Source organism: Lampris incognitus, chromosome 12 (genome assembly GCF_029633865.1).
Source record: "Lampris incognitus isolate fLamInc1 chromosome 12, fLamInc1.hap2, whole genome shotgun sequence".
NCBI lineage: Eukaryota > Metazoa > Chordata > Actinopteri > Lampriformes > Lampridae > Lampris > Lampris incognitus.
This window is the reverse complement of record NC_079222.1, coordinates 28,868,386-28,880,240: the sequence shown is the minus strand read 5'-3', so window position 1 is coordinate 28,880,240 and position 11,855 is coordinate 28,868,386. Positions and strand designations below refer to the sequence as shown.

The 11,855-nt window shown below is 41.9% G+C and overlaps 1 protein-coding gene across 1 annotated transcript in view; it reads left to right on the top strand.

The window, feature by feature from the left end:
- Positions 1-971: 971 nt before the first annotated feature.
- Positions 972-11,855, top strand: part of LOC130121598 (AP2-associated protein kinase 1-like) — a 53,591-nt gene continuing 42,707 nt past the window's right edge. Inside the window, exons 1-3 of the mRNA XM_056290440.1 lie at positions 972-1,134; positions 3,781-3,899; positions 5,927-6,035. Of these exons, the coding sequence (XP_056146415.1) occupies positions 972-1,134; positions 3,781-3,899; positions 5,927-6,035 (391 nt within the window). The remainder of the gene's footprint in view (positions 1,135-3,780; positions 3,900-5,926; positions 6,036-11,855) is intronic.

Genomic DNA, 11,855 nt, shown 5'->3' with positions numbered 1-11,855 from the left:
CCGCCAAACGCGCACGTACGCGCACGCACGCACGCACGCACGCACGGTTTGAGGGGAGGATGCGGCCGATTTCTAAACTACACTACCCATAGTTCAATTCCAACGTTAGCGGCAACGGCTAGGATGTTGCGATATCGCTGGCAGCCAAAGATTGCTGTGGTTGCAAAGATTAGGTTGGCCAGAAATGCCGCTCATGTTTTAGCAGGTGTTTGATTGTGAACCTTTGCATTTGGTAAAATTGCCGGAGAATCGGGCTACGATTCCATGTGAATCTCGCAGGGAATTGCGTTGAAAGCAAAGCGGCTTGTGCCAAAGGGTCCGTTCACTAAAATAATAGTTTTTTTTCATTGTAAATTGAAACAATTCAGCTGATGGGCAGCCTGGCGGCTGTCAAATGTTCGCTTTGCCTTGACTGAGAATGGAAAAATCCCTGCGGGTGGCTCGCCGGTCACTGTACGGACACAACGCACTCTAAGAAATTGTCTTCGGAGGATAACCTGGATAACCTTACACGAAATGCCATAGCGCGTGAGCAGCTAGCGCTTAGCTAGCTAGCTTCGTGATGGTCGGGAGAGATGGAGAAGGAGCTAACGGTATCAGCATCAGCCATCAACGAACAGCTGGATTGATACAGAAATACTTTCTCGGGAGGTTGTAGCTTGGTAGACGGCGCAAATGACTTGCACAACGGCTAGTCAATCGTTTTAACACTACCTAGTTTGGCTTCCAGGCAAATGGGGAATTTTGCTTCTCGAAATTCTTGATGGTCTCTACATCATTAGAAGTGACAAAAAGGCGTCATTGCATGTTTTGAATCTGCAAATAGACTCGCAGCTTCGGATCTGTTTGGTTATATTCCGACCAGAGTTCAACAGTAGTACGTTTCCTTGCACTGGAAACGTGCCCTCATAAGTGTGCTTTTGAATCCAAAAAAACAAGAGAAGAAGAAGAAGACGTTATCGTTCGACAACATGAGGAAGTTCTTCGATTCTCGCCGGGAGTTGGTCAGCTCAGGACCAGGTTCCGGAGGCGGTGGTGGGAGCAGTGGGTCCAGCCATTCAGGTGGCAATTTCATTGGACGAGCCTTTAGTATCGGGCGCCACCAAGTCACTGTCGAAGAGATTATTGCCGAAGGTGGGAACGAGATTCTTGGATAAATTAATGCCATTTTGTTTGTGTTTGCATGCATGTTGTTGAAGAGAGTGGGCCAGATGTGCCGTGCATGCTCCAGCCAAGAGGATGAGTCACATTGGCACGTCAATGTCTAGGCCTATATAGAAATGCAAGGACCTCTATCAAAGATAGATCTACAAGGAGTGCGAACCAGAGGCCTACTGTTTCTGTCAGGTTTTTTTCCTCTGACAAACATGCCATTCTCCTGTTACATGTGCCAAACCTCAGAAGTAAAAGCAGGGAATCCTACCTGGCAACTGGCAGCTCTCTTTTTGATGGAGCTGTTACCTCATTTGCAACCCATGGGAACTGTACATATGTGATCCTTATTAAATTAACAGATGCATTAGTGTCGATCGATGCTACTCTGTTGGTTCAATGGTTTCTCGTTGTGGCTGTCAGTTGTACTGAAAGACTCGTTTTAAGATTCTGAGACAGAATGCAAATGAGTAATTCTTGAGCGAAAGCCTGTGGTAATACTGATGTTGTGCCCCAACTTTGACAAGTACTGATCATAAAGAGGAACAAACCTCATTTTAGAAACAACTTTTTAGTAACTGCATCAGAATATTTTGACAGAATCTTGGCTCTCGTGTTTCAAGTCATACACGTCTAGCCTTATGTTTTCTTAAGTGTCATGCAGGTGAAACCATTTTTACTTCACAACCAGTGATGTACACTCCCCGTTCCTAGTTTGGTGCAAAGACTGCATGCATACCAATGCAACTGCGTCAGATGGGAAGTTAATTTTGGCATGTCTTCAACTGCATCTCGAAATATGTTGGCTTATCATAGTAGGCTAGGCTTTAGAAGTTTCACCCATTTCTATTTATTTGAAATTATGATCACCCTTGTGTTTCAGTGTCCATTTCCAAAGGTAAATTAATGAATTTTTTAGAGCCAGTGCATATGATTGGTTTAGTATTGACTACTTCTTCCTCAGTAACGTAGACAACAGGAAGAATAACTTTCAGGGACTTGTACATGGCTGAGTTGTCATTTCCCATTTTTTATCTTGTTATTAGATGCTGATCTAGTGCAGCAGTCCTGTATAGTAGATATCCTGCTCTTTTAACAGTGATTTACAAACCTGTTTAACACCAATGCCAAGTTGAAGGTATATAGGCTGCAATGTCAGCCTGAAATTGATTATTATTTCACTGGTAAACTGAAAAGTGAATTCATAGTCTAAGCTATAGCAGATGGTAAGGTCCAAATCTAGGCCTCAGCAAAAGCCCTGCAGCTATGATATGACTAATACATACATGCTGTAATGTTACAAGGCTAAACCATTTGGAAATGATTTAATTTGGTGTTGGTGGATATAAGGTGGATGCAAGGTTGCAAATTGGAATTGGCATTCCAGATACATTTTCTTGCTCTGCACTGGTCTCTAGATCTCTGTTTGCCTTAAAGTCCTAAATGATTTCAGACCGGTAATGCTTACCTCCTTAGTTTTGAAATATTATGAAATATTAGTGAAGGGAGAGTTGATGTTAACATACCAGGATGCTTAGGACCCATTCACCTGCATATAAAACTTAGCAGAGATGCTGGATGTTACTGGAAGATTACTTTACAGGAGACTTAAAACATGGAGGGCATCTGGACACATCCCAGATTTCTTCTTATAGACTTCTCCTTAATATTTAACACAAGTCAGCTTCAAAGTGTAGCAAGTAATCTCCTGATTTTTAATTCTGGGGTCATCACAGGAGTTTGTCCTTTTCCCCATATCTTGAACAAAAATGACTGCTTTAGTGATTAAATGAACTGGTGAATCTGAAAATCCGAGGTGATTTTGTCATTGTCATCCTTTTAGAGGACAATAAATAGGCTAATACTGTAGTCTTGTTGTTGATGGTTTTGTAAAACAGTACAACAAGGCCTTCTTGTTGCTTCAGTGTAAAAAATAAAAGAAACAAAATGATTAAATTCTAAATGAACTTCTCTCCAGCCTACCACTGTCAAAGGCCAGGTGGTAGAAGATGCAGAGTGCTTGGGAACTGTCTTGACAACAGTTTGTGTTTTAATGTAAATGCAAAGGCACTGTGCAAGAGGGGTAGATAGCATCTGATATGCTTGAGGAGGTTCAGGCCTTCCAATGTTAATAACCTACTGTTATATGTAATCCATTGAATCTTTTTTATGCTTTCTTCAATAGCTTGCGACCTTGTGTTTACTGCAGCAGTACCCTGAATCATATTATAAATCCTGTTGGGAAGATCACTGGAGTCTGACTGAACACGTTTGACCATATTTGGCCTATTTGATAGACAGGTTCTGCAGAAAGCTCAGGTCATCCATCATTTTTGGCTCTAATACGACTTTGGTATCCAGTGTTTCAAAATTTTCCCTTTGCTTTAGGCTATTTAGATCTTTAAATTCCTTGCAATACTAATAACAGCTTCAGTTATTGATTGATAATTGTGTTTATAGATTCTTTGCGAGCTGCTTCATGGCGATTGAGATTTTCTCTGTCTATCAGTTGTTCTCTGGGATTGTAGCTAAATCTGAAATGAACTAAACTGAACTCTCTAGATTATGTTAATCTTTCAGTAATGACTTTAAGGTGCAATGGTTTAATTGTCTTCCTCTGTCACGCAGGAGGTTTTGCTGTAGTGTTCCTTGTACGGACAAATCAAGGGGTACGTTGTGCACTGAAGAGAATGTATGTCAACAATGAGTATGACCTGCAGGTGTGCAAGCGAGAGATTCAGATAATGGTGAGTTGCTGGTTTAGGAAATTTCTATATTTTTTTTTTCATAATTATATTTTCTGCAAAATTGTTCTAACAAATACCCCTAAAGGGATAGAAAATGTAATGTAAATACATGCACGAGTTGGTTGCTTGTAATGCTGAGAGCCCATAACAATTGTTTCAGGCATGTTTGACCATTTATGAGAGTTGTGAGTGTTTTTGGGTCACTTTTCTAATGCCGCTAGGAGGCTGCCAGGCACTCTGCTGAAAGCGTAGTGCATGCTGTCACGTGAGCCATGTTTCTATTAATTGTCAAGCGAATTTTAAACAAACTTGTGAAATGAGGCAAAAAAGAAAAAAAAATGCGAATCAGGCGTGTTTCCATCAACTGGTTTGGAGCGAATAAACTAGGCTACACAAAGCGTAGTTCTGTCAGAAGTTGGCAGTATGGGGCGTCCGGGTGGCGTAGCAGTCTGTTCCGTTGCCTACCAACACGGGGATCACCAGTTCAAATCCCTGTGTTACCTCTGGCTTGGCTGGTGCATCCCTACAGACACAATTGGCCGTGTCTGCGGGTGGGAAGTTGATTGTGGGTATGTGTCCTGGTCACTGCTCTAGCGTCTCCTCTGGTCGGTCAGGGCGCCTGTTCAGGGGGGAGGGGGAACTGGGGGGAATAGCGTGATCCTCCCATGTGCTACGTCCCCCTGGCGAAACTCCTCACTGTCAGGTGAAAAGAAGCGGCTGGTGACTCCACATGTCGGACGAGGCATGTGGTAGTCTGCAGCCCTCCCCGGATCGGCAGAGGGGGTGGAGCAGAGACCGGGACGGCTCAGAAGGGTGGGGTAATTGGCTGGGTACAATTGGGGAGAAAAAGGGGGGAAAAATACCCAAAAAATAAAAATAAAAAAATGACTAAACTCATGACTCTCCCCCGACTGTTTGGATAGGGTTGTTACAGTTTATAACATCTTTGACTGACCAGCTGTCCTTCCTGTCTAAAATATGTACATCTTGGTCCTCAAAACTTTGCTTTCTTTCTTGTAAATGAGTGTAAACCGCTGAGGTTTATCCAACCGCCGTCAGAACTAAAGAAGCCATCTGGATAAATGGGATAACTTCTTCAAACTAATGGCCAGGGAATAGATTTAAACTTCTCCTGGTTACTACCTGGATGACTGAAATGAGTCTACATGAGTCGACATAGCACCGATACAGCTTAGTTCATGTACTAACTGCTCACTAGGCTCTATAGTATCTCACTCTTCATAATTTAAGTGAAGATTTTGATGCAATTTGGTCATGATATCCCCTTTTCTATTAAAACAAGTTTTGGAGTTCTGTAAAATTGCTCTGAGTTGGTTGTGTTCAAAACTGACCAACGGTAATCGTTTTTTCTATAGTGTAAGGTAAAGGTTAAGCAAGATTTATTTTGGCATCCCCCAAGCCGCAGTTCAAGGGTCTTCATTTATTTCACCTCGCTCAGTATCAATAGAGTCTGTATATTGTTATTTATTACTCTCATTTGCACGACACCCAGCGTTATATAGAAATAAACCCTTGAAATGCAACACAACTAGGGAGTGTAAGTTCTGTGTCCAAAGCATTGAAGGATGTCACCCCTTCTTTGTTTCACTGTCAATCGAGTTAGCTAAGAAAATCTGCTAAGAAAATTGCCATTATGTGTGATTCAGATTTGTGAAATCAACCAAAAGGGTATAATTTTATTTTAGAAAAATCTCTGTCAAGCGTTTTCTCTGTTTTACTGACCCTGGGAAAAACTTGGTGCATTGCTTGAAGGTTTTGTCTTCTACAAAATTCATTGCACCACTTTCAAGTATTAAGCAATTAAGTAGAAATTTAGAAAACACTACAGTCTACTTCCCTGTTTCTGCAGAATATTTTTTTTTACATATTTGCCAAGCACACTGGCACATGCACATACATAAAGCATGCAGCAGCATAATTCCCTATTGTTTCTATGCTAATTGATGAGAAATGTGCAGCAGGAATTGGCTAACTTGTGGTGTTGTGTGTGCTTTGTGCTCTTGCAGAAAGATCTAGTTGGTCACAAGAATATTGTTGGTTATCTGGACTCTAGTATCACAGCTGTGGGAGCAAGGGACGTCTGGGAAGTTCTCATTCTTATGGACTACTGCAAGGGTAAGTAGTCAGTGGAAAAACAGACTGGGGAGCAGCTCACTGGTTTCATTACACCTGAAAGGGCATAAAGTTGAGTAACTGTGATTCTCTAAGTTTCAAAATAGGTATTTTAGCCATTACCATGCAATGATATATAAACAATGACAACAAACAGTTATTAAGGATGTGTTTGATCAACAAACATCACCAGCTCCATGAGCCCCTCAAGTTACTTCAAAATATGATAGAAATATTGAGTGGTATTGGGAATTACAAATGGGTTATGAAAGGATGTAATGCCCTTTTTTTGGGTAGATTGTGTCATTTTGAAAAACGCTAGGACACAGCATTGGGATGCAGTGTTCCACATTTTTTTGTCAAAATCTGACCAGTGGTGTCTGAGATGTCACAAACAACAGATTGATAAATGAACAAATAAAATGAACAAAAACAAAGTAAGTAATTAAAGTAATTAATTGGCCAATTATTGGGCCAGTTGTTTTGAATGTTAAAATGGAACTGGGGGGCGTCCGGGTAGGATAGCGGTCTATTCCATTGCCTACCAACACAGGGATCGCTGGTTTGAATCCCTGTGTTACCTCCAGCTTGGTCGGACGTCCCTACAGACACAATTGGCCATGTCTGCGGATGGGAAGCCGGATGTGGGCATGTGTCCTGGTTGCTGCACTAGCGCCTCCTCTGGTCGGTCGGGGCGCCTGTTCGGGAGGGGGGGCAGAGGAACTGGGGGGAATAGCATGATCCTCTTATGCGCTACGTCCCCCTGGTGAAACTCCTCACTGTCAGGTGAAAAGAAGCGGCTGGCGACTCCACATGTATTGCAGGACACATGTGGTAGTCTGCAGCCCTCCCCGGATCGGCAGAGGGGGTGGAGCAGCGACCAGGACGGCTTGGAAGAGTGGGGTAATTGGCCGGATACAATTGGGACAAAAAAGGGGGAAAAAACTAATTATTGGGCCAGTTATTTTGAATGTTAAAATGAAAATTTTAAATTGTGAATAATATTATTAATATTGTGCTAAATTATAAATGATATGCGTAATATTGTGCTTTCCAATGAGTAATACACTCATTCAGATTATACACAGACAAGTTCGTTTTTCTGCTTGTGAGCTGCACACTTGCTTGCTTAGCTGTTTTCTGTTAAATTCAGTGCATGTGCATTGTTATCGTTTTATCACATATCAGATCTCATATTCTCTGTGAGATTTCTGCACTCATCCCAGTTTTGGCATCTGGGTGACACCATTTCACATAAAATTCAGATTTTATCTGTCAAGTGCTAATAATTCAAAGGTGCAGGTATGCAAAAAAAAAAACGAGGTGGTGATTAATGCTACAAGCTGCTTGAGGACATTTCTTCCCAGTAGCAATAGATGAAGCAGCATGCTTTGTAAGTTGACTATGATTCCCAAAATTATGTTTTGGTTAATGTCAGAAAACAATCATGGATCTTTCCCCATGGCTTCACACACTGTGGGATCTCTTATATATTTTCATCTTTGTATAAACAATAAAATTAAAGTAATCTATTTCAATTTCATAACATAAATAACAACATACACATTCAGGGCCGTGCACAGATATTTTTTGGGGGGGCAGGTGCTCAAGCGAAAAAAGGGCACCCCTCTCATAATTATTTATAAAAAACAAAGCTACGTACAGTAGCAGATCGTTTACTTATTTACATATCTATTTATTTCGATACCCATACACTCATGCCAATGTGTAATGCACAACAGATTTCTACAAAATTATCAGTTCATATAGAGATGATGCTTTCTACCATTCACTATTTCTACATTTATCACAAGAACAGGCAACAATAAAGAAAAAGATGCCACATTTTGCATGCTTGAGTGGTCTATAAAATAAGTAACCAATCAAAATCAACAAATCTTAACACAAAAAGGCTGAAAAAGGCTGTTCTCTGAATAAATAAAAAGGTAAACCAACCAATCAACCCTCCAAACTTCAAAGTAGGCCTGTGGTCAGTACAATTACGCATTCTGTGTACTGAGGTGAAGAGAGTGGGATCATTCTCCTGCTTTACGTGAGCATCCTCCTCGGTGCCTTGTCTTGGACGATTCTGATGACCTCACTCTATGGTTTATCTGGATGTCTTGCTCTATGGCAAGAAGGAGAAGGTCAGAGAGCCATTCTTCTCCAGAGACTTCTCAGTTTGTTCTTGATAATTTTCAGTTTTGAAAATGATCTTGCTACAGAAGCTGTTGACACTGACAGTGTTGCATAGGTTCTTATTATCTTCACTAAGGATGGAAACGATGAGCTGGCCCATCTCTTCCTTCACTATGGCAAGAATTTCTTGTAGGTGTTTTTTTTTATTTATGTTTTTGGATTTTCCCCCCAATTTTTTTCTCCCCAATTGTATCCGGCCAATTACCCCACTCTTCCAAGCCATCCCGGTCTCTGCTCCACCCTCTGTGCTGATCCGGGGAGGGCTGCAGACTGCCACATGCTTCCTCCGATACATGTGGAGTCGCCAGCTGCTTCTTTTCACCAGACAGTGAGGAGTTTCACCAGGTGGACATAGCACGTGACAGGATCATGCTATTCCCCCCAGCCCCCCCCCCAAAAACAGGTGCCCTGACCGACCAGAGGAGGCGCTAGTGCAGCAACCAGCAAACAGACCCACATCCAGCTTCCCACCCGCAGACACGGCCAATTGTGTCTGTAGGGAAGCCTGACCAATCTGGAGGTAACACGGGGATTCGAACCGGTGATCCCTGTGTTGGTAGGCAACAGAATAGACCGTTACGCTACCCGGACGCTTCTTGCAGGTCTTTTGAAGGAAAGCATGAGTGGAAGACCTTTCGCTCTGTCTTTAGCTAGTCCTCATCTTCCTCATAGAGATCACAGAGAATGTGGACATTGTCCTCAGTTTCTGAGTTTGGGGTGCTTACCCAGTTGGCACGTAGTGTTAAGGAGTGGAAGGACTCAATGATTCTGTCAGTGGGACTTCCAGTGTTGCCCCCTTTGAGTCTCCTGTTAAACGCCTCAGTCGTAGTATCTATAAATGTGTAGTACACACTAGTCCTGAAGTATGCCTCCGCAGATTAAAACTGATCACTCACTTGAGACACTGTTAGGCTGTGTTGGAAATGCACCGGCACTTTCCGTTTCCTCTCCTGACCAGGTACTACAGTAGGTATGTAGGTATTGGAGTGTTGAGGCTCCCTGTCTTCTCTGATGTGCCTGCAAATATACCCTCAAACTTCTGCTCAGACCTCATTGTTTGCCATGTGTGGAGCATGACATCAATTACCTTGTAAGCAGTGGAGTGGTAGAAGCTTTCTTCCTGCAGAGAATCTGATACTAGAGCAGTGACATGGAACACTGGGGTGGTGATTCCCAGGCAGAGAATAAACATGAAATTGATCACATTTCTATACAACTTAGCATCCCCTTGGGCTAGGTTAAGTGGGTCACGTTCACTGATGTCATCAAGGAGCTTCATAACGGCTTTCAGAATTCCCTGAAGGGCCTTCAGCACTCTCGCTCTCCCGATCTCCAACCGCACATCAGGTTGGCTAATGATGATGAGGACGTAGAAGAGGTCTACCAAGTTCGGCCTCTACCACAGCAGTCTTGTTGATGGCTTCAATCATCCAGGCGATGTCCAACCCGGCCGACTGACTGCTGTTACCGGTGTGATGAGCCTGGTTACATAGCCTGCAACTGGCCAGCATCGGAGCCGAAAGCAAGAGTTACCCGGCCAGCAGGGAAACAATGGTGGTGTGGCCTAGTAAGGGGACTGCCACCCCAGTATCCACCCCCCCCTTCAAAGCTGATGCACACTGGTTGGCTGCCTAGGTCACACCAAAGGATTGTATCTGGATTGCCAATTGGACTGTCGATCCTGCCGGGCCCTGGTAGACATGGAGTCTACCATTTCACCGGTGCAACCTGGCGTCCTCCTGGGCAACACCGGCCCACTCTCGGTGGCATGGTCACCAGCCAACGCTCAGCTGATGATGGTGACAGGAGAGAAGGCTGGCATGAGAGGAAATAAGTCACTGCAAGTCCGGGCTGGAGACCAGGAGCTGGCGCACAAGTTCTGGCTCGCCAACATCCAAGACCCCCGTATCATTAGCGTGGACCTGCTGACCCGCTGAGGAGCCCGTGTTAACATGTCGGCGGCAACCATCACCCTTGGCACGAAGACCATGGTGTTCTGGTCCAGCCACACCTGAGTAGCAAGTTTTTTGATTAAATGTTGCAAATATCTTTAAAACACTTTTTTATTATATTTTAAAATAAAAGGGTGTATTGGTTAAATTGGCTGGATGGGGGTTCCCTCTTCCTATGATTTTTTTAGATTGTCAATAGTATCTTATGTTTTATTTATTCTGAATCAGTGGCAATACTTATAAAGTGTTTTGAAAAAGAGAATTTAAAGGTAATTCTATCACCTATTCAACTGACATTTTTGTTCATGCCTATATATCTTTCGTGTAAGATAATGTAAATGTGATGTCTCAAATGGACATAACACTTTCTGCCCTTCATGAACACGTGCCCTTCATGAAATGTCCATAAATAAAAGATAATACGATGAGTAATTACAATATGACTTCTTAAGTTATTGCAACATTTTTCCAGTCATAATATTACATTACATAAAGATATAAACTTGTGACAGTCATCATATTGCTCAACACTCAAAAAAAAAAAAAAGAGAAGTGGGGAAATGGACTAGTAACTAGAGTGGACCATTTACTTCTCTTACAGACCTAAAACCATTGAGTTTTACAAAAATGATTGCTCATAAAGCAATTACAAAAAAGTATTTATTAATTTATTTATGCCTGCAGTGTGTACACAACAAATTGAGACCTGTGGTGCTTAAATACACCACTTAATGCCACTACTGTCTTCTCAAATGGTCTGTTGGGACAAGCATGGGCAGCTATTGTCGCAGTACTAGGGAAACGATACGTGATCCTTTATTTGCCCACAAGAAATAATGCTCACCAAGTGGCATAATAAAAAAAATAATGAATGTGGCATTTTAGATTTTTTTTTTTCCTGCAGCAAAGTCTTGTTGGTGGTGGAGGTTGCAGCAAAACATGTATGGTCCATTGCTGAAGAAGAAGAAAACATCTAAAAATTCCACATTCATTTTATCATGCTTCATAGAGAGCATCATTTCGTGTGGGCAAGGAAATTGTTAAATTAGTAGAAAAATTATACAATGCCTCTTTAATACAACATGTAGATTTAGTTTAATCAGTATAATAGCTTAATAACCATACATTTCTCTATGTGGGACTATTTTATAACCTTCTTGCTTATGGGCTGTACAATCAAATTATCTTTTGACAAATAGAAGAATGATTGTTCACAGGTTGGAGACTGTTTGCCCCAGTAGCCTACAGCTATTTACATAGGATCACTGTGAGGGAAGGACAGAACAACAATCCGAGTAATAGTGAATCAGGCAGTTTATAAAAAGTCACCTAAGGCGTCTCAGTGCAGTTAATATTTTGATAAGCTTATGAAGTAACTTCTATTTACAACAACGTTGGAAAGGCAGTTATTGATGACGTCAACTGTTAAAAAAACAAAACAAATCTATTTGCGATCTCACTACCAACCAGCAGAGGGAGACATTCTCCCATTCTTTTTTCCTTGGAAGAAATCACAGCTCAAGCCTGAGTCCAATTACAAAATGCCACACAGCCTCACATTAGTTCTCAACCCCTTTTTTTTTGTTTTGTTTTTTTTACACGCGCATTAATTTATGTTGTGTAGAAGTTTGAATCAATTAATGTAAGCCTCTGTTTTTTATGGTTTTAGTAT